General features: G+C 37.7%; 1 protein-coding gene across 9 annotated transcripts in view; it reads left to right on the top strand.

Moving 5' to 3' along the window:
• The window catches only part of LOC105480615 (unc-51 like kinase 4), a 682,911-nt gene that overhangs the window by 221,802 nt on the left and 437,272 nt on the right, over positions 1-23,837 (top strand). For 8 of the 9 annotated variants that reach the window (XR_011619999.1, XR_011620000.1, XM_071091486.1 and 5 more), the window contains 2 exons: positions 9,774-9,825; positions 9,929-10,023. The exons of the other annotated variant lie outside the window; for it this stretch is intronic. Coding sequence is in view for 6 of the 8 variants with exons in the window: in XM_071091486.1 (XP_070947587.1) it covers positions 9,774-9,825; positions 9,929-10,023 (147 nt within the window). In the remaining 2 variants the exon portion in view is untranslated. The remainder of the gene's footprint in view (positions 1-9,773; positions 9,826-9,928; positions 10,024-23,837) is intronic. 9 annotated transcript variants of the gene reach the window in all.

Here is a 23,837-nt window from a genome sequence, read left to right as displayed (position 1 = left end):
AATTTGACATTTGGAGAAAACACATTCTCTCCTGATAATGTAGTTTGTTCAGAGACAGCCCAAATAGGGTAAATATGCCCACAGAAACAGAAACACTTTTATAGATTTTGGTATTAAACGTCATGAAAAAAATATAATAAAACTGGTGAAAATGGAATGCTGGGAATATATTATCATTACTCTCTACTTCAGCTTATATTGTCCAATCATGTGCAGTGTCTCTTTGTTTTTTTTTTTTTTTTGAGACAGAGTCTCACTCTGTTGCCCAGGCTGGAGTGCAGTGGTGCGATCTTGGCTCACTGCAACCTCCGCCTCCTGGGTTCAAGTGATTCTTCTGCCCCAGCCCCTACAGTGTCTCTTCTTATGATGGTATTTCTCTATGTTAAGCTCAGTTTAGCTTTTTCTTTAATTTTGAGGATACAAGTAGAAATGAAAAATCATTGTATTATTGTTCACTTCTGTTTTTGCTCACAAAAATTGTCTTTTTGTTTAGCTCGTGAATTATGTTATCTTTTTCCCTTGCCAGTAGTAGTTACAGTATATATGGTTGATAAAATGAGTGAGTCATACAGAGGGAAAACTAAAACATTTGTCACAGAGCTTTTCCAGTCTGACTTTGATATTAATAATAAGCTGAACAGAGATTTTCAAAATGCCATAGAGGTAACTAGTTAAAATGAGGTCAGCATCTCAATTTTATTGTTAGTTTGGAATTTTATTTTAAAAAAGAGTGCCACACACGAGTGAGAATATGGTTTTCTAGAAAGTTCATTATAGGGTGAAGTATGATGTTTATAAATATAAATGTTGAGTGGCGGTTGCTGATTTTTAGGAAACAATGCAGTAAAGGTCCTTTTGAGCTCAATTTCAAATTTTTATCATTTGAGTACTTTGAATCTTGAATTCCAGAAAGTCTATAATTTTGTTACCACATTTATGAATTTGCAAATTATGAGAATTTTTATTTACCACCATCTGTTTACCTGTTTTTAAGTGTAACATAGGCATCATTTTAGCATGACTATGATTTTTTCATTTACAATTCCATTGCACTGGCACATTGATGCCTGAAATTAGTAATTTTGTCATGGTAACCCACCTTGGATTATTTTGGCACAGTGTTTGTTTGGGATAGGTATAGTTGTCATGTGTTCTTTCTCCCTCTCTCTTTTTTTTTTATGTGTAGTATTTTCTTCTGCCTACATTAACTGAGTATGCTTTAGGTTTTTAAGGAACTACCAAGATTTTCCAACAGAAAAGTCTTTATGGACTTTCAGAAATTCTATGTATACTGGGGAGAACTCATCTGCTCCTTGTAATTCTGTGTTCAGAGACAAGGGAGGAGGCCACACTGAGTGTGTCCATAAAGACTTTTCTATGGGTATTCTGTTGGGTCTTTTCAATACAGGCACTTTTAGGAAATGGAAAATAACTTGGCTGGTTTAGAGATCATGAAGATATTTAAAAAATTTAGCAGTTTTTTCTTGATAGTCTCACCCAATTAGAGGAAGTTTAGGGAAATAAAATGAAAGTCTTTTGCCTCTCTTCAGTCTATTTTCCTAGTTTGAATCATGGCCAGTCCCAGAATTCTTGAATTATTTTTCTTATTGCGTTCGTTGGTTGGCCTTAACTGTGTGGTCACCTTTTGTATACTCAGTGTTGATGGCACTGATGAAATACTAGTAAAGGGAGAGAATTACTGACTAAAATTCAGGACCTGGTTTTAGTTATCCATATAGTTCTTGTGCACGTTATTGTGAACTGTTGAGAATTGAATGTTGCTTCTGTGAATTAATTCATAATTTTTCCAGAAGATAGCAAAAATGTTACTCGAGTTACAGTGCCTTACTGATGCTATAAGGTCTAGTCTACTCATCCAACATTCTTCTACAGACCCTTAGAAATTTACATTGCAAATTAGCATATTAAAACCCTTTGAGTTTTCTACTTTAAAATAATTTTTAAATTTTTTTTAGGCAAAGCCTTTCTAAACTATTTGAGAGGGCTTTTTAATTTAATTTTATTTTATTTTTCGTGATAGTGGTGGGGATGCACATTTATGAACGTTCTGCAGCCCAGTCCACAGAACGATTATGTGAAATTGTCCAGAGCATAGTGCTTCTTTGGTTCTGGTGACATAGGGAAGTAGTCCATTCATATTTACATACTTAGCATTGTGGAATTTTTTTTTTGTCTTTTCACATTTTTTCTTTTTTTGAGACAGGGTCTTTCTCTGTCTCAGGCTGAGTGCAGTGGCACAATCAGGCTCACTGCAACCTCTGCCTCCCAGGCTCAAGCAATCCTCCCTCCTCAGCCTCAGATGTAGCTGGAACTACAGGTGTGTGCCACCATGCCTGGTTAATTTTTAAAAATTTTTTGAAGAGATGAGGTTTCACCATCTTGCCTGAGCTGGTGTTGAACTCCTGGACTCAAGTGATCCACCCACCTTGGCCTCCCAAAGTGCTGGGATTATAGGCATGAGCCACCTCTCCCAGCATTGTGTTTTGAAAGACTTACTGGTACATCTGGAGATAAATATTATTTTCAGTATTTCTCAAAATGTATCTCATGGAGTAGCTATTGTCTTATGGCAGGGATATTGTCCTTTTATATTTTAAAGATATGACTTAATTGAGGTATTCAAGCTTAGTCCACTTTTAGAAGCTGTATCCAGTGGCAGCAAGCCAAGAACTTTGTGGCTTCCCCTCTTCAGGAGCTGCTGACCTGCCTTGGGGTGGGTGTGGAGATAGCAGCCAGGGTTGGTGTGATCTCTATGCATTAGAGGGGTTCTTAAGGAGCAGACTGGAGAAGGGGGTATTGGAACTGTGCTTCTCATTGACTTCAGTATTATAGTGACACCAGGGCATGGTTTGCATATTTGACCTACAGACTTTTTTTTTTTTGGTACAAAAATTCAGGATACTTCTTATATATGGAGGCATAAATACAAGAATTGCTTTTTTGTACATTTTTTCCCCCATGGAAAATGAAGTTTTGGTCGTCTTACATTTTAAAGAGACTAGCATTTGGAAACAATTCAGCAGAGTAATTTTAAACTATTATCAAGCTTTGAAAGACTCCTGGAAAAAGAGAACTACCCAGCTGATAATTGCTATTTTCACTTCTTATTGGCAGAAGCAGCCTGTCGTCTTATTCAGCTCCCTCTCCAGGTTTCAGCAGGCTAGTCTCTGGGGAAGTTCTGTGGTGAATACCATGCTTCTTTTGGGCCTCCATTGAATTGGGCTGGGAAGCAGGAAGTAGTAGATTAAGGAAATATTTTCAAGAGCTAATGATGTGTATTAACCTAACATTCACTGTATTTCTTATGTCCTTTTGAAAATGCATTTGATTAATGAGCAGAGGAAGCAGACTTTGTTGTGTTTAAGTTCTGGCCTCATTAGTTTATAAAAGTATGATGGCTTGTGGTGGTTATAATTTTCTGCAAAAAATAACTGAAAGATTATACTTACTGCCCTCTGTAGATTTTTATGTAAAGGAATGCTGATTTATTGATGGATATTGGCTTCAGCTGCAGAAAAGCCAGAGCTAGTGCACTCTTGTATTTTTGACAATATGATAGTATATATTTACTTATTTGTTGCCACCTAGATATTCTCGTCTTTTTTCTTTTAACATATCATGAATTTGTATCCCAGTTTGCTGTAGGAGCTTTTTTGCAGCCCCTGTTGGGGATCACTGAATGATACTGAGAGCACTGGCACATACTGCTCCACACCCTCTAGCCAGCAGACCTAGCTCAGGATGGGTGGTCTTTTTTGCGCCCTTGCTGAAACTCCCATCTTTTGAAGTTTGCGCCATGAAAAGATATTGTGTCACCCCCTGTGTTGTGGTCATCTGCAGATTTCTGGGTCATTGGCTCTCGTTCCTCAGCGTTCCTTTAGCACTTGGCTCACCATGAGCCTTTCCTTGCCACTCCTGCATTATTGGTGGGGAATTTGATATCCCTCTGGAGGATCCTTCCAGTGCCTCAGCCTTACGGCTCCCTGGCTGCTTCTCTCCTCAAGACCTTGTCTGTCTTCCCATCAGCTGCCTGCTCCCATGGTCAAACACTTGACCTTACTGTCAGCATCCCCTTGTTGGTCCACCACCCGTGATTTTCAGCTCATTTCCTCTCCTCCCCAACTCCCACAGCCCTTCAGCTTCTTTGAGACTTAATTGTTCCTACCTGCTTTCCGCTCACCATCCTGCCCTGCCAGGGCTCTGCTTTTTCACTTTCTCTTTATTCCACCTAGAGTGCCTGGTCCAGCACTAGTCACAATCTTTTTTTTTTTTTTTTTTTTTTTTTTTTTGAGACAGAGTCTACCTCTGTCTCCCAGGCTGGTGCTGTGGAGTGATCTTGGCTGACTGCAACCTCTGTTTTGTGGGTTCCAGTAATTCTCAATCCTCAGCCTCCCAAGTAGCTGGGATTACAGGCGTGCGCCACCACTCATGGCTGATTTTTGTATTTTTTGTAGAGATGGGGTTTCACCCTGTTGGCCAGGCTGGTCTTGAGCTCCTGACCTCAAGTGATCTGCCTGCCTCGACCTCCCAAAGTGCTGGGATTACAGGTGTGAGCCACCATGTCCGGCTCTCTGGCAAATCTTAGTGCTAGTTAAATTTAAGTTTCTACCTACCCTAACCCTGCTTTGAGTGGCTAAATATGGCTGGGGGAGCAGGTAGAGGGGAAATAGTGCAAATAACAGGTCTCTCTTAAAATTCACATCAGCTGATGGCTATTTATATCTTTCCTTCTCTTTGAATCTCCAATGCCTCCTACTCCGTTCTCACTCTCACCTCGTTACTCCCTATTACACTGAGAATGAGAAGGAAGAAATATATCAAAGGATATTGAAACTGGTAAATGAATGAAATATTTAGTAGGAATTTAAAAAAAAATTAAATAGGGGAAGTGTAAGGTAGGAAATAAGTTAAAAGAAGCCCATAATTCTTCATATTAAATAATTACTTAATAAACAATTTCAGCATTTAGACAAGCCTTATTTATATATACATTCATATATATTCATATATATATACACATTCATACACACACACACACACACACACACACACACACACACACACACACACACACACACACACACACACACACGAAAAAGCCAGTACATGCGAGTGGTTAGAAAATCGTAAGGGAAGAGAAAGGCAGAAAAGGCAGTGAAGCTTGCCTTCCCAGGTTCCCAAAGGAAACAATGCTTGTCCTTTCCTGTGATCTCTTCCTCAAAAATTATTGTTCACATCACTAGCATTTGTGTATTATGTGTATATTTTTAAGAGAATTGCACAGAAGGGATTGTTGTTACATACTCTGCTCTGTGTCTTCTTTCTTTACTTAGTAATCCATAGATATTTACATAGTTTTGTTGAAGTCAAAAGGTTTCTCTCTGTTGAGTTTTTTTTTTCAACATCAAATTTGTATTTTATTCGATAAAAGTTATGTGCCCATTTTGGAATTATGTGAAGTGATTTTAACAAAATTATCATGAAAAGCATACATTGCTGCTTTTAAAAATTAACTCAGCTGGGCATGGTGGCTCACGCCTGTAATCCTAGCACTTTGGGAGGCCAGGGGCGGGCTTAGTCATGAGATTGAGACCATCCTGGCCAACATGGTGAAAACCCATCTCTACTAAAAATACAAAAGTGGGTGAAACCCCATCTCTACTAAAAATACAAAAGTTAGCTGGTGGCATGTGCCTATAGTCCCAGCTTCTCGGAAGGCTGAGGCAGACGAATCGCTTGAACCCGGGAGGCAGGGGTTGCCGTGAGCCGAGATCACGCCACTGCACTCCAGCCTAGTGACAGAGCAAGACTCCGTCTCCAAAAACACAAAAAAACAAAACAAAACAAAACTCCAATTTAAAGTCCATTTTGTTTAATTGTAGACCAAAAAAAGAATTGAAGATATTCTCTGTTTTCACCTTTTAAAGGGCTTGCATTTTTTAGGCTTTCTGATTTCTTTATAACCTAGACAATAAATGTCTTTAAGGTGTTTTTCTTATTTTAAAGGTAATTTATGCTTATTTATTTAAATTATAATTCATGCTTATTAAAGAAAATGTAGACAAGTGTAGTGAAATTTGAAGAAAATAAAATTATCTGTAACTCTACACTAGGAGACAACCATTGTTAACATATTGTTGTTTTCTTAGGTTTTCCATTCATATAGATGCATTTGTATTGTAGAAACAATTATTTATGTATCTATAACATATATGTGACATATACAAATACATATGGTTGAGACCTTCTGTATCCATAGATTCGTATTCCAAATCCTTTAGAAAACTTAAGTTGCATTTAAGTATTTTCCCATAACTTTAAAACATTCTTTTTAAAAACATTTTAAAATTTAATTTTAAATTGATGAATAAGAATTGTATACATTTATTGTGTACAGCAGATTGTTCTGAAATATGTATACATTGTGAAATGGCTAAATTGAGCTAATAAACATATCTATTACCTCACATATTTGTTTTTGTGGTGAGAAAACCTGAAATCTACTATTACCAATTTTTAAGACTCCATTTTTATTAACGGTACTCATCATGTACATTAGATCTCGATACCTTATTCCTTCTATATAATCAAAATTTTGTATCCTTTGACCAATGTCTTCACCCTACCCCCAGTCCCTGGTAACCACCATCTCTTCTCTACTTCTGAGTTCAACTTTTTAAATTCCCACCTGTAAGTGAGACCACATGATGTTTGTCTTTCTGTGCCTGGCTCATTTCACTTAACGTAATGTCCTCTAGGTTTATCCATGTTGCTGCAAATGACAGGATTTCCTTTCTAAAAAAATTCCATTATGTATATTTGCCACATTTAAAAAATCCATTCATCTGTTGATGAACAGTTGAGTTGATTCTGTATCTTGGCTATTGTGAAGAAAGCTGCAGTGAACATGGGAGTGCAGATATTTCTTCAACATACTGATTTTATTTCCTTTGGAAATATATGTATATATGTATATGTATGTATGTATGTATTTATTTCAGTAGTTGGATTTTTTAATCATGTGGTACTTATATTTTTAAATTTTTTGAAGAATCTTCATAATATTTTTCATAATGGCTGTACTAGTTTATATTCCCATCAACAGTGTGCAAGGGTTCCCTTCCCTATACATCCTCACCAGTCCTTGTTATCTTTTATCTTTTTGATAATAGCCATTCTTATAGATGTGAAGTGATATCTCATTCTAGTTTTAATTTTCCTTTCCCTGGTTAGTGATATTGATCATTTTTTCCATGTACCTATTGATCATTTGTATATTTTCTTTCGAGTAATGTCTATTCAATCCTTTGACTTTTTTTTTTTTTTTTTTTGAGACAAGGTCTTGCCTTGTCACCCAGGCTGGAGTGCAGGGATACCATCATAGCCCACTGCATCCTCGATCTCCTGGGCTCAAGTGATCCTCCACCTCAGCCTCCGAGTAGCTAAGGCTACAGGTTCATGCCACCACGCCTGGCTAATTTTTTATTTTTCTGTAGAGACGGTCTTGCTATGTTGCCCAAGCTGGTCTCAAACTCCTGGCCTCAGATTATCCTCCTGCCTTGGCCTCTCACAGTGCTGGGGTTACAGGTCTTAGCTACTTCACCTGGCCTGACCATTTGAAAACATTGGGTTATCTGTTTTCTTACTGTTGAGTTGAGTTCCTTATGTATTTTGGATATTTACCCCTTACAGATACGTGGTTTACAAATATTTTTTCCCATTCCATAAGTTGTGTCTTCACTCTGTTGTTTCCTTGACTGTGCAGAAGCTTTTTATGTTGATGTAATCCTATTTGTCTGTTTTTGATTTTGTTGCTTGTGTTTTTGGATTCGATCTAAAAAAATTATTGCCCAGACCAATGTCATGGAGGTTTACCCCTTTATTTCTCTCTAGTTGTTTTGCAGTTTCAGGTCTTACGTTTTCTAACATTTTAATGGCTACTATCCTGTTTGTATGAACTATATATAGTTTGGTAAAATTTCAGTAAGACTCAAAAATAAGCAATATACTATTTAGGGACACGTGTATATGTGTTAAAACTATTTTAAGAAATCCAAGAAAATGATAAATACATGATAGTGGTTACCTCTGGAAGTTAGGTAGGCAGATGGGATGGGGAGTTTATGCAACCAATTGGGAATGTCTTAGTTCTTAACTTGAGTAGTGGGTTTAAGGGTTTTCTTTGTAATGCAAAATGTATACCTATGTTCTTTTGTATATGTTACATAGATTCTATTATATTAGATTTCTTTTTTTTTTTTTGGGAGACAGAGTCTTGCTCTGTTGGCCTGGCTGGAGTGCGGTGGCATGATCTTGGCTGACTGCAACCTCCGCCTCCCAGGCTCAAACCATTCTACTGCCTCAACCTCCCAAGTAGCTGGGATTACAGGCATGTGCCACCATGCCCGGCTAATTTTTGTATTTTTAATTGAGATGGGGTTTCACCATGTTGGCCAGGCTGGGCTCGAATTCCTGACCTCAAGTAATCTGCCTGCCTTGGCCTCCCAAAGTGCTGGAATTGCAGGCGTGAGCCACTGCACCTGGCCTATATTAGATATTTTTGACACATACCACTTGAGCATAATAGACCAATTTCTACTGTGGGCTAATTGTTTATACTTAGTTGCTTTTTAGTTTCAAGGTCATCTTATATTTTATTTGCTATTTGTTACCACATATAAAATAATATGTACGTATTATTTTGTTTCCTAGGGGCAAGAACTCTGTTGCAGTGTTCTTGCAGTCAGTAACATGGGTGCTCTGCCTAGCATGGCAGTGATTGTTTCATTGTCATGGAGTACCTTTTCTGTCCAGAGCATTCAGCCAGAGACTGGGAAGCTCATTCATCCAGGGAACTGAGGCCTCAGAGAGCTCACAGCCGAGCTACTAAGGCCTTCCTCTCAAACAGCAATGGGAGTCATCCTGCAAAGGAGGCACTAGCATGGTGCATGGGAGCACAGATAAGGGGGTTGGAGTAAGAAGTATCTAGGAGGAACTCAAAACAGGGGTGAAATTTGAAGACAGGCCTTGAGAGCGAAACTGCTGTTTTGACAAAGTTTGTACTCAGGGTAGCTAAGGCTTGATTGACCTTCCTTTGAGATGACTGTTTTCCCTGGTTAGGTGCCATTCTAACTCACTTCTGATATGGCGAGCGAGTAATTGTGGCGTATTAATGGACATAGTTATGTATCAGTTGTATTATTCTCACTTTTGCAAGTGCTTATATTAACATTGACTTTATTCCAACATTAAATCTCGTTGATAGTGATTTGTATATTTAAAAATGATTCTTTGGGAGGCCGAGGCAGGTGGATCACCTGAGGTCGGGAGTTTGAGACCAGCATGACCAACTTGGAGAAACCCCGTCTCTACTAAAAATACAAAATTAGCCAGGGGTGGTGGCTTATGCCTCTAATCCCAGCTACTCGGGAGGCTGAGGCGGGAGAATTGCTTGAACCTGGAAGGCAGAGGTTTGGGTGAGCTGAGATTGCACCATTGCTCTCCAGCCTGGGCAACAAGAGCAAAACGCTGTCACACACACACACACACACACACACACACACAGATTATAGTTTATAATTTATGTATATTATTTAATATACTTTTATAACTATAATAGTATTTATAATATGTGTAGAGTATTAAAAATACTGTCTATTAAGAACAATAGATACAGTTTTGGGCAAAATGTAAACTACCTATATTTTATTTCAGAGTTACTTTGAAACTATTAAAAATTTTATTTTTTTCAGAGTCATATTAAATCTATAGACTCAGGAGAAACGAACATAGATGGAGCCATAGGTGAGCAGACCATGGAACATTTTTATGTCTTTGTTTGAGGTACTTTGATACTGTGATTTAGAACATGTAAGTAAACACCTATAATAATTAACTGTATTTCTAGGACTGACAGCATCAGAAGAATTTATCAAGATCACGTTGTCAGCTTTTGAAGCAATAATACAGTATCCTATTTTACTGAAAGACTATCGCTGCACGGTCAGTTCTGACAGCTTTTCAAAAAAGCTCCTTTTAAATTTACTTGGTAATTCTGTATATAAAGAGACCTCGTTTAGGGTGCTTGGCTCATATGTGTTCCTCACATGAAATAACCATTCAGAACGCCCCTACCTTGGCAGGATGAACATAGGAAATCCCTTCCCTTTGTTGACTTTCTTGGCATTTTTCTTTATTATTCTCTTTCCTTCTTGGTCCACAGCTATCCCTCAGCTTACTTTCTTCTTGCCTGATTATTTGTTTTAACTGGTAGTACAAACCTTCAGAGCAAGGTTTCTCAACCTTGGCACTAAAGGCATTTTGGGAGGGACAATTCTTTGTTATGTGGCTGTCCTGTGCATTCTGGGATGTTTAGCAGAAACCCTGGCCTCTACTCAGGAGATGCCGGTAGCCTCACTCCATCTCCCTTCAGTTATGACAACAAAAATTGTCTCTACACATTGACATATGTCCTCTGGGTGGCAAAATTGCTCCCATTTGAGAAACTGTGCCTTTGAAGGATCCTTAGGTGAGCTGCATGTTGACTTTAGGAGGAGGAAATCCTCCCTCCCTTTCTTTCTGCAGAAAGGCCCCCAGAAGAGGAGCCAGTTAAGAAGACAACTAGCTTATGGTACAAGGAGCAGTATCAGGTTTTGCCCGGCAGTGGCCGCTCCCTAGAAGCTGCTGTGGAACAGGCACATGGTTCCATCCTTCCCTCCTTAACTTTCCCATCTCCTACCCCTGCCCCTCTCACTGAAGCACTGGTGATTTCGTATAGGGAGGATGTGTTTCTTACACCCCAGCTCATGCCTGTTTCCAGTGTTCTGTCCCATTTAGCATTTGACCCAAGCAATGGTGACTGCTTTTAGATAACAGATTATGTGGGCATCCGAAGCATAACCCAGCAAAGAGTTTGATGTGAAAATATTTTTCACATTTTCCAACAACTAACCCTGTAGGCAAAATTTTAGATAGTAGTCAATCATGAGTTGTGAATTGCCTGTAATGACGATGAATAAAAGTAATGTTAGAAATCAAAACTATGCTTAAAAAAGATATTATAAAGTAAAGAAAAAGTTAATTTTGACACCTTCATGGTCACATAGATACCATTGTAGAACTGAATTCTTCAGTTTGTTTCCTCACATATTTCTCCACCCTCTGTCCGCACCCTTCAAACACAGTTAACTTGTTGTGTGTGTGTGTGTGTGTGCATTAAATCCTTCACTTAAATACTGTAGTCTGTGGCTTCTAACATCTTGGAATTAGCTCAGTTCTACTTTGGGTTTTTATTATAGACAGATTTAGAAATTTGAATTTATAAAACATGGTTTAGAATGTCATTGTTTCATTTTGCTAATTGCTTCTGTTTCTTTGTTCTTTGATTGTTGTAATTATTCTTATTTCCTTTTTCTTTGGGTCTATTTTGTATTCTTTTTCTAACTTTTTGGGGTAAATATTTAGCTTGTTAATTTTTCATATTTCTTTTCTAATTTATGCATTTCAGATTATGTTTAATTACTGCTTTAGCATCATCCCACAAGTTTTGGTATATATAATTTTAATCTTTTAGTTAAAATATTTTATATTCATCTTCATTGACTCATGGATTATTAATATATATGTATTTAAATGTCATATGGATACATTATATTTATCTTTGTATACTGATTTCTAGTTTAACTGCTTTGAAGTTAGAGAATGTAGTCTGGGTGACTTTAATATGTTGAAATTCATAAAGTCTTGGTTTATAGCCCATTATGAGGTTATTTTTTATAGATACTCTGTATGTTTGAAAAAAATACATATTTTGCAACTGTTCTGTGCAGTATTCAATATATGATCATCAAGTAAGTTTATTAGTTATTCAGATCTTATCCTTGGCTGGGCGTGGTGGCTTATGCCTATAATCCCAGTATTTTGGGAGGCTGAGGCGGGCAGATCACTTGAGTTCAGGAGGTCAAGACCATCCTGGCCAACATGGTGAAACCACATCTCTACTAAAAATACAAAAATTAGCTGGGCATGGTGGTGCATGCCTGTAGTCCCAGCTACTCGGGAGGCTGAGGCAGAAGAATCGCTTGAACCTGGGAGGCGGAGGTTGCAGTGAGCCGAGATTGCGCCACTGCACTCCAGGCTGGTGACAAAGCGAGACTCTGTCTCAAAAAAAAAAAACAACTTACTAATTTTGGCCTGCTTTTTCTTTCTTTCTTTTTTTTTTTTTTTGAGATGGAGTCTGGCTCTGTCGTCCGGGCTGGAGTGCAGTGGCCGGATCTCAGATCACTGCAAGCTCCGCCTCCCGGATTTACGCCATTCTCCTGCCTCAGCCTCCTGAGTAGCTGGGACTACAGGCGCCCGCCACCTCGCCCGGCTAGTTTTTTGTATTTTTTAGTAGAGATGGTGTTTCACCGTGTTAGCCAGGATGGTCTCGATCTCCTGACCTCGTGATCCACCCGTCTCGGCCTCCCAAAGTGCTGGGATTACAGGCTTGAGCCACCGCGCCCAGCCTGGCCTGCTTTTTCTATAAATTACTGAAAGAGATGTGTATAAATCTCCTATAACTATTATGAATTTATTTCTTCTGGTAGTTCTGACAATTTTTGTTTTATGTATTTTGAGGCCATGTTATTAGGTGTATGCAAATTTCAACTTATGTCGTCTTATGAAGTCAGCCTTGTATCGTTGTGAAGTGGCCCTCTTTATATGTAGGAATGTTTTTTGTCTTACTCTTTGTCCCATTCTAACATAATCATGCAAACTTTCTTTTCATTAATATTTGCCTTCTATATATTTTTTCATTCTTTTCCTTCAAACATCTATTTTTATGTTTTAGAGCTATGTAATATAAACATCATATAATATTTTTAAATTAATTTGTCCAGGCCAGGCGTGGTGACTCATGCCTGTAATCCCAGCACTTTGGGAGGCTGAGGAAGGCAGATCACATGAGGTTGGGAGTTCAAGACCAGCCTGGCCAATGTAATGAAACCCCATCTCTATTAAAAATGCGAAAATTGGCTGGATGTGGTGGCATGTACCTGTAATCCCAGCTAGTCTGCAGACTGAGGCAGGAGGATCGCTTGAATCTGGGAGGCGGAGGTTGCAGTGAGCTGAGCTCACACCACTGCACTCCAGCCTGGACGACAGAGCGAGACTGGGTCTCAAAATAAATAAATAAATATTTAAAAAATTAAAAAATTAATTTGGCCAATTTTTTACTTCTAACTACAGAATGTACTCCATTTACACACTGTAATTGTTGGTCTGTTTGGATTCATTCTACTATATTCTTTCAAACTTTGTCATACATTATTTTCTTCTTACCTACTTCTACTCTCTTGTTTTATTGACATTTTATTTTTCATTTTGTTTTTTCCCTATATAAGGTTGGTATTTATATATTCTCCTCCTATTCTTTTACTGGTTACTTTAAAATTTACATCATACATATTAATGTATTAAAAGCTAAACTTAAAAATAAACTTTCTTTTCTATTAGTAATGTACAGACCTTAGCCTACTTAACTCCACTTAGTCCCCTCGTGATATATATATTATTGTTGTCTGGGATTTTCAAGTCTGTCTTGTTTTGTTTCTCTCTTTTAAATATCCACCAGACTTTATCATCACTACTTTAATATAGTTAATGTTCATTTACCTTTATTCACGTATTTACTACTTTTTTATGCTTCTTTTCTTCTTAGTTTTCACTCCTGTCTTCACTTATTTCTGACTGGAGTACATCCTTTATAGTTTCCTTTAGCTTACGTGTGCTGGTGGCAAACTATCTGATAAAGTCATTCTTCCTTGAGTGATGTTTTCCTGAGTATTAAATTTCAGTTTGGTAGTTGTTTTTGGTATTATTTTTCAGCACTGCACAGATATTATTTCATTATCTTACGTTCTGAATTGTTGCTATTGATAGGTTGGTGATTAATCTCAAGTTTTTCCTTGGAAGGAAATCTTTTTGTTCCTTCGGCCCTTCTAAAACGTTTTGCGGGGAGGTGGTGTAGATTTGGTTTTCTGTAGATTCACTATGATGTAACTAAATATAAATTTCTTTTTTTACTTATTCTTTTGAGGATTCTCTGTGCTTCTTGAATCTGTGGATTTCCTTTTTCATCAGTCTGGAAAACTTTCTGCCATTATCTCTGCTTATTCTCTCTCTCGTTCTATCTCCTTCAGCAATTCAGATCACATACTCATTAAACTTTCTCACTGTACTTTCTAATTCTTACTTTTTGTGTATTCCAGCTTTTTCTTTTTTAGAGTTAATATTCTGAATAATTTTATTTCTTTTTTTTTTTCCTGTCTTCTACTATGCCCCTTCTGCTGCCACATATAGCAGTTGAGTTTCTAATTTTGGTTATTTTTCATTTGTAGAAGTCTATCATTGCTAGAAATTCTGCTTGTCTTTTTTTTTTTTCCAAATCTGTATTGCTTTTTATAATGTCCTGTTCCCTGTATTTTCTAGTGTGTGACTTATTTATTCATGTTTGTTATTCAGTCTTGCATATCAGAAGACAATGAAAGTCATCTTTTGTCTGTGGTGTCTGTTATATCTTGTTCATGCCCAAATCTTCCTGTTTTCTTGGAGGCCTGAGTATTGTTTATCCTTGTTGGTCATTGTTCCTGAAATCCATTAGAGGGCATTCCCTGAAATCAAGTATGGATGTTCCTTCCTCCATAACATGTTTCCTTCTGCCAGGCACCTAAGGGCTCTGCCAGTTGGGACAGTACCTCAGATCAGCATCATTTGTACCCAGTGTGCAAATCCCTGACAATGTAGGTCTGAGATCATACCTTCCCAGGGCAGCCTCCTCAATTTTCAGGAGTGTGAATGTGTGTGGAGGGGTTGGTGAATGAATCTAGTTTTTCCTTACTTTGAGAATATAATCTCCTCTCTGCAGGTGTCCGTTTCTGTGTAAGGTGACTCATAAAACTCTGTATGCTAGGAGGATCTGAGTGCAGGGGTCCCACTGATACCTGTGTTTGTGTTGTTGCTAAGTGCCTCCTGGGCAGTCAGCTCCATGCTCTCATGGTCTCAACTCTCTGCCTCAGGTTTTCATTCAGAAACTAGTCTGAAAGCTCCCCCTGTTTTCAGAGCTTAGGGTTTAGGGTCTTTATATTTTATCTGGCAGTTTTCATTGTTTTCTGTAAGAATGTTAATCCATGTAACAGTACCCACCATAACTAGGAACCTGTTTGTCATGGTCATTGTCATAGCAATGAATTCCAAGTCATCAGATAAGATATGACTTGCTGAGATGTTGCTTATTAATTCTTTTGCCTAATGAGCAGTAACTTTATGGCTAATTTGTTAAGATCCAGTATTTATAAATATCTAGTTTGCATTTAAATAGAAATTAGTTTATTTTCTAATCATGAAATGCAAGCATACTAATTATTGTAACTACAGCATCTATTATGATAGAAGAGGTATTATTGCAACTTACTGGCTTCATAAAAATATTTTTTAATGCTATAACTCATGAGAAATTTTCTAATTACCTCTTTTTGAGCATGACTAGAATACATGAAGATGAAGATCCAACACCCCAGGGAGCATACTGTTGTTTGAAATGTTAGCACACATGAAATTCAAGGCTGCTGATCAATACTATATTGTATGGAAGTGGCTAAATGCATTTGATTCTTGCTGAGCACAAGCACTTAATTCAGATTTTTTCCCAGAGTTTTAGACCATTTAGCTCCTCAGAGTTGAAATCATCAATCTGGCCTATAGGACAGTGAGAAAGCCACATGATTTGTTTGGTACAGAGAATTTGTTCCCCACTCGTGGTGGTTTTGGAAAATATTATTAATAGCAAAGGGAAAATAAAGATGACTTCTTTATTAGAAAGCTCTGGCTGCAATATACATAATTTGATTAAAATATATTTCTATTTAACTTTAGAAAGTAAGCTAAGCCTTAATACTTTTTAATGAAAAACCTATCCTTTTGCAAATTTTTCAGAGAGAGGCTGGAGGCTAATAAATAATGAATAATCTAGCTTTAAACCAGTTATTTGAGTTAATACTTAGTGTTGGTGGTGATGTAGAGCACATGGAACCCAGAAACACTATACTCAGAGTGTACGTTGGTACAACTACTCTGAAAAACTGTTGGGCAGTAGCTACTAAAGCTGAACATATGCATATACTGTGACTCAGCAATTTTACTTCTAAATATATATTCAATAGAAATGAGCTAAGAATGCTCATAGCTCCAAACTGGAAACCATCTGAATTCCCATCAACAGTCTGTGGATGACTACATTATGGTATAGTCAAATGATGGAATGCTCTTCCACAGAGAAAACAAATGACCTTCAGTTACACTTAACGACATGGATAAATCTTACAAATTTAATGTTGAGCTAAAGTTAACAAATACAAAATACCATGATTCCACTTGCAAAAAAATTAAGAATAGACAAAACTATTCCAAGTCATGATAGTGGTGACCCTTGGGTGGTGACTGGTAGGTGACAAAGGGGTCTTCATAATGTCCTGTACCTTCATCTAGGTGCTACTTACATGAGTATGTTCATGTTGTGAAAATTATCTGAACTGTATACTTAGGATAAGTACATCTTTATGTATATATCTTATTTGTGAATTAAAAATTTACATAAATATGAAAAAAGGTTTAGAACTTGGTAAAGGTAAGCCTATATACAGGTTGATTATCCCTTATCTGAAACACCTGGGACCAGAAGTGCTTTAGATTTTGGATGTTTTGGGGATTTTCAAATATTTACATTTTTGGAATATTTGCATTATCCTTATTGGTTGAACATCCCTAATCTGAAAATCTGAAATACTCTAATGAGCATTGCCTCCGAGTGTCATGTTGGTGCTCAAAAAGTTTCAAGCTGGGCATGGTGGTGAGCTCCTGTAGTCGCAGCTACTTGGGAGGCTGAGGTGGGAGAATAACTTGAGCCTAGGAGTTCAAGGCCAGCTTGGGCAATGTAGCCATAACCCCATTTCTAAAAAAGAGAAAAAAATGTTTCAAATTTTAGAGCATTTCAGATTTTAGATTTTTGGATTAGGAATGCTCAACTTGTATATATAGTCACGCCTTGCTTAAAGATGGAGATGCATGCTGAAAAATGCCTTATTTGGTGATTTTTTTTGTTGTGCAAACATCATAGAATGTACTTACACCAACCTGAGTGGTGTAGCCCATTACACACCTAGACTACAAACCTGTACAGCATGTTACTGCACTGAATATTGTAGGTAATTGTAACAAATGGTAAGTATACCAGGAAAAGATGTGGTGAAAATACCATATAAAGATAAATGTTACACTTTTATAGGATGCTTACTATGAATGGAGCTTGCAGGACTAGAGTTGCTTTGGGTGAGTCAGTAGTGAGTAGTGAGTGAATCTGAAGGCCTAGGACATTACTGTACACTACTGCAGACATTATCAACACTGTTCAGTTAAGCTACACTAAATTTATTAAAAAATATTTTTTGGTCGGGCACAGAGGCTCACACCTTCACCTGTAATCTTAGCACTTTGGGAGACTGAGGCAGGCAAACCACTTGAGGCCAGGAGTTCAAAGACCAACCTGGGCAACATAGTGAGACTATATGCCTACAAAAAATTTAAACAACAATTAACTGGGCATAGTGGTGCATGCCTGTAGAAAAAAAATGTATTTTTCTTTCTTCAGTATCAAATTCTTTGTATCTTACTATCACATTTTTACTTTATAAACTTCTAAAAACTTTTTGACTCTTTTGTAATAACACTGATTTTAAAACACACATTGTTCTGTTGTACAAAAATATTTGATAAGTTTTTTTCTATTTTTGAAATTTTTAATTAAAATTTTTTTCCTTTCTAACCTTTTTTATTAAAAATGAAGACAAAAACACACACTATTAGTCTAGGATTACACAAGATCAGGATCTTCAAGACGTTGTCAGTAAGCAATAGGAATTTTTCAGCTCCATTATAATCTTATGGGACCGTCATCATACATGTGCTCTGTTGCTGACCAAAGCGTCATTATGCCATGCATGACTGTGTATATACATATTTAAAGTTAACTGATGTGAATAAGCATCTCTACCTATCTTTTGTTGGTGTGGATTCATATTCTGTATTAGTTTTCTATTGCTGCTGTAACAAATCACCACAAATTTACTGGTTTAAAACAACACAAATTTGTTATCTTACAGTTCTGGAGAGTCAGAAGCTTGAAATGAATTTTAGGGCTACAATGAAGGTGTCAGCATGGCTGTGTTCCTTCCAGAGACTCTAAGGGAAGGGTCTGCTTCCTTGACTTTTCCAGCTTCTCAAGGCCACCTGGATTCTTAGGCTTGTGGCCCCTTCTTCCATCTTCAAAGCCATCAGAGCAGCATCTTCAAATCTCTCTCTAACCTCTGCGTTTATTGTTACATCTTCTCTGACTCTGACCATCCTGTCACCCTTTAAGGACCCTTATTGTTATATTGGACCCGCCTGAATAATCCAAGATACTGTCTCCTCTCAGAGTCCTTAACTTAACCTCATCTGCAAGTTCCTTTTTGCTATGTAAATAACAAATTTGAAGGTTCTGGAAATCAGGACATGGCTGTCTTTGGGGAGGCATCATTCAGTCTACCACAGATTCCTATTTTTATCAATGACTTCATTACTATATTATTTTGGTCCTGATATTTTCCAGATTTGGCTAGTGCAAGCCCTTTCAAGTTGGCTTCTTTCAAGTGTCTTTGTGACATACCCTATTCTTTTTTGAATGCTGCCTTATTTTATGTTACAACAAAAATATTTTTTCCTCAGTTTGTTACTACTCTTCCCTGGCTATGAAATTAGTCATTTCTCTGAGGAGCCCTGGTTTTCTTTACTGGGAAATGGCATTAGAGACCAAGATGGGGCACTAAGTGTGCTCTTCTCTTCTGGGACATCTTAGCTTCTAGCCCTTCCAAGAAGCAGTCAGGAAATATATGCATGTATATGCATTGTGATGGTCTGAATGTGTCCTCAAACTTCATATATTGAAACTTAATCCCCAATGTCATAGTATTAAGAGGTGGGGCCTTCAGAAGATGATTAGATCACGAGGGTTCCCCTTTCATGAATGGAATTTGTGTCCTTTAAAAGAACTTGAGGGAGTTGTTTTGGCCTTTGTACTACTTCTGCCATGTGAAGACACAGCTAAAGGATGCCCTCTTGGAAGCAGCCCTCACCAGACATTGAACCTGCTGGCACCATGATCTTGGACTTCCCAGCCTGCTAAACTGTGAGAAACACATTTCTATTATTAAATTAGCCAGTCTAAGGCATTTGTTATAGCAGCCTGAGTAGACTAACACATATGCATATGAACACACATACATACCATATAGTCACAGATGGTTTGGCCCTCCATATTCACAGGTTCCACATCCTTGGATTCAACCAACAGCAGATAAAACATATTTGAAAAAAAATGAAAAGTGATAATACAACAATAAAAAATAATACAAATTTAAAAAATAGAGTATAACAACTATTAACTGGCACTTACGTTGCATTAGATATTATAAGTCACCTAGAGATGACTGAAGGTATATGGGAGGTTGTGTGTAGTTTATATGCAAATACTAATGCCATTTTATATAAAGGACTTAAGGATTCCTGGATTTTGGTATAGGGAAAGGGATCCTGGAACCAATCTGTCTCAGATACTGAGGACCAACTATACTCAGCATTCCTTGTGTGAACCTAAACTTACCCACCAAGTCAGATTGTCTGCCCTATCTCCTCCTCCTTTTCTCTCTAAGCCCTGTTCAAAAGTAATTTCTGTGAGACTCCCTTCTACCCACCCAACAGAGTATGTCCCTCCCTGCTCTGGGGTCCATAGCTTTCTATACCTCCCTCCATAACAGCCCCTATGATGCTCCTACTCAATTACGTGTTGACACATTGTTCTCTCCCTGGAGCCAGTCCCCTGTGGATACTGAGGGACAGCTATACGTACTTACATACACATGCCTATATGTACACACATATATATTTGAAATCATGAGTTCACCATGCTATCTTTGTATCCAGTCTCCTACACAGTTCTTTCTTGCCTTTGCCTGTTTTATATTTGTGTGTCCCTTTGTAGAAGTTTTGGCTTCAGCATCATCAGCACATTTTCTTGTTTGCTTAATCCTGTAATACATTTAAAATTGTTATGGAATTGCTTCACTGAAACCAATACCAAAACAAACCAAATGAGGTCACGATTTGTTTGCTGAATTCCTTGCCTTCCCAACCTCTTCTCATCTCCAAGCAACACTGGGAGTATATAGTCAATACTGTGTTCATAAGGTACTTGGATTAGCTCCCTTCCCCACTTTTGGTGTGGTTATAATATTATTTTGAAGTATGGTTGATTTGTCTCTGTTCGCTTTCAATTTTAGGTTTTCTTTTTCTCCTTCCTCTTTTGTTGCTTTTATTTTTAAAATATGTAGAACATGGATGTGCTTCCAAAAAAGTCAAAACTATGGAAAAAGATATATTCAGAGCAGTGCCACTCCCTTCCCTGAAATATATATCCCTTCTACTCCGTTGCCATTCCATCATACTCTCCTTACCCTTGTAGATAAACAACTTCATTGTTTTCTGATTTGTCCTTTCAATATTTCTTTCTGTAAAGAGAGTATATGTTTTCTTATTTTTCCTTCTTATACCGTAAATAACATACTATATACGTTCTTTTGCATTTTGCCTTTTCCTTTAATAATGAGTATTAGAAATTACTCCGTATCAGTTCTTAGAGATTTTTCTCACTCTTTATTAAAACAAGTTTAGTATTCCACCAATGTTTGGCCCACTAGGTAGTTGCTTAATATTTGTAATTATAAGCAATAAATAACCTTGTTCATATTTAGTTTCGTATTGTTGTAGGTGTATCTTCGGGGTAAATTGTGCTTTACCCGTTTAATCACTAGAAGGGTGATTTTGGGATCAAAGAGTAAATGCACTTGTGCTTTTGTTAGATACTGCCAGAATCCCTTATGTAGGCTTTTACCATTTTTCTGTCTCACCAGCAATGTATGAGAATGCCTGTTTCGACACAGTCTTCCCAATAGTGTGTTACCAACCTAACATAACCGTGGGAATTCCTTAACATTTTTATAGCTATTTAATATTGGAAAGAAGATTTAAACAAAGCATCATCTTGGGCAACAATAACTTTAAGAACAAGTAAAATAAGGTTTAGTGATGCAAGTGTTATTTGTGAATTTCAAATGCGTTTACTATTGTTTAGCATGTACTATTGTCCCAGAGCTGTCTTAGCATTCCTAAGTCATAGACATTCATTTCATCTGGGACATGTCATTGAGAATCATTAACATGCAGAGAAACTGATATACAGAGAAGCTAATGTGCACATATATTCACACATTTTTAAAAAAATGGGTGGGGGTCTTAGTTTTTCAGCAAAGAAATAAAAGTCACCAGACTTGGGAATTTCCATTTTCAAAAAGTTCAGTAGGTCTTTGCTTTCAGAACACGTTGTCAAATGAACTTTAGCACGAGTGAATGTCTTTAAGAAATCAATATTACTAGTATTAATTATTAAAATTCCTTGGATTATTCCATATAAGTATATTATCCCTACACTAAAATAAATAATGAGTGATGGAATTTTATAATAGAGATCACTGGTACAGAGGAGCTTGATTAGGGTGCAATGGCATTTATTTTAATACCATTAAATATATATTACATATGTCATTAAATATGCAGCATATAGTAGTATATATAAATATGTATATGTATAAATTCTGTGGAAGATTCTGGAAGGGCAGAACATTGGTGAGCATATTATCGAACTCCACAGCAGCAAAAAGGTACTCATTGTCTATTGTCTCAGTGATTCAGTCTCTTTTTAATAAGGTGACCCCATACCAGTGAGCAAAGCCATGCCCGTTCAAAGGTTTAGAACATGTTTGCTGTCATATACTGTGTCAGATTTTGTTGTCATGGTTTTCTCACTATGAATTAGAAGTGACTTGATAAAGATAATTTTTAGGGCTTTGTCCTTTTTTTGTTGTTGTTCTTTATTGTCTTGCTGCATTGTTGCTGTTTGGTGTTGGGTTGTCATTAAAGTGAACAATTTTAATTTGACTTCTCAAAATGCAGATTGCGGTTCATCATGTGTCCAAACATCCTGTATGTAACATGATTAATCAATAAGTGTAATATTAACTCATTCTTTGTGTTGATGTGTTACCGGGTTTGAAATTTCTCAGGTCCTAAGACAATTTAACTTTAGTTAAAAATCAATGGATGTTAAAGGAAATGAATAAATAGATAATACTGTTTAAAAGGATATTTGGAAGAGAGAATTTCCCATCTTTGGGGGAGGTATTGTTAGTGGTGGCAAATCCCTATGGGTCTGCAACAGTTTCAGTTCTTGCCTCCTCAGAAGAAGGAATTCGACTCATGGGCATAGGCAGACTCAAGGCAAGTTTTAGAGCAGGAGTGAAAGTTTATTTAAAAGTTTTATAGCAGGAACAAAAGGAAGTAAAGTATACTTGGAAGAGGGCCAAGTGGGCAACTTGAGAGATTCAAGTTTGTGGTTTGACCTTGGACTTGGGGTTTTATACGTTGGCATGCTTCCAGGGTCTGCATCTCTTCTCCCCTGATGCTTCCCTTGGGGCGGGTTGTCCACATGTGCAGTGGCCTCCAGAACTTGGGAGGGGCTACATGTGTGCTGTGTTTACTGGAGTTGTACACATGCTCACTTGAGGCCGTTCTTCCCTTACCGCTAGAATGTTCCCAGAAGGTCATATACCAGTTAAACTCTGCCATTTTGCCTCTTAGTGCACATGCTTGAGCCCAGTCACCTAACTCCTTAGATCTTATCAGGAAGCTTCTGATCACCAGTTTCAGGTGTTTCTCTCTAGGGAGACTGCCTTTGCCTAGCACTGACTGTGACCAGTAATTTTAGACAGTTAACAACCGCCTATCACCTGATGTCGCCTGATGTTCCTGGTTGGGGTCAGGGGCCCTCTCCTGCCCTGCTCATGTCTGCCTGACTACCTGCTGTAACACTATGAGCTTGGATTATGAGGGAAGAACCTCCCTTTTGCATATAGGTGCTCTGTCCTGGAAAGGTGGTCTGGTTGAAGACAGCTCAGCTGTTACCTGGAAACACATGCCTGGCCTTTCTATAGCTATGAGGCCATGGATGGTCTGTATTGAGTTTATGTTTCTTTTGTAGGCAAGATTGGGGAGTGGCCTAGAACCCTGCATGAAGAAAGGGGATGGGGGTAGCAGAATAGCTAAAATTTGTCTGCATAAGAAATAAAAATGTATTGGTTGGTGGGAGAGTTAAGAAAAGAGGAAAGGAGGCAGAAACAACGAGGAGGGCTGCCTAGAAGCCAAAAAGTTAGGCAGCAGGACAGGAGCCCAGAGCTTGTGAAGGAAGAAGGCCTGTGAGAAAAGTTAAAGTTGCAAGTGATTGAAGATGATTAAAAACAGATATATTTCAATTTTAAATTGTTGGTGTTGCTGCTATAAACCCTCCATTACTCCAGACTCTCAATAAAGTCTGGTATACATACCAAGAATTTGTGAGTCTTCTAAATGTAATTATTAAAAAGGGCTATGTTCTGTGACTTACACTGGTGGGTAGAAATCAACAAAGATCAACCAAATGAGAAAAAACAGACTGTTTTTTCAGAGTTGCTATAGCAAAGAAGTTGGCCAACATCACTAGCATTTGGCAGAGACTTAAAGGCAAGGAGGGGAGTGGGAGAGGGAAGACTTCAGGTGTGCCCTGACTGGAGGCTATTGGCAGGGAAAACTGGAAG

This window comes from Macaca nemestrina, chromosome 2, assembly GCF_043159975.1.
Source record: "Macaca nemestrina isolate mMacNem1 chromosome 2, mMacNem.hap1, whole genome shotgun sequence".
In the NCBI taxonomy this organism is placed as follows: domain Eukaryota; kingdom Metazoa; phylum Chordata; class Mammalia; order Primates; family Cercopithecidae; genus Macaca; species Macaca nemestrina.
Note: the sequence above shows the minus strand (reverse complement) of the source record. Positions and strands in the feature narration are given on the sequence as shown.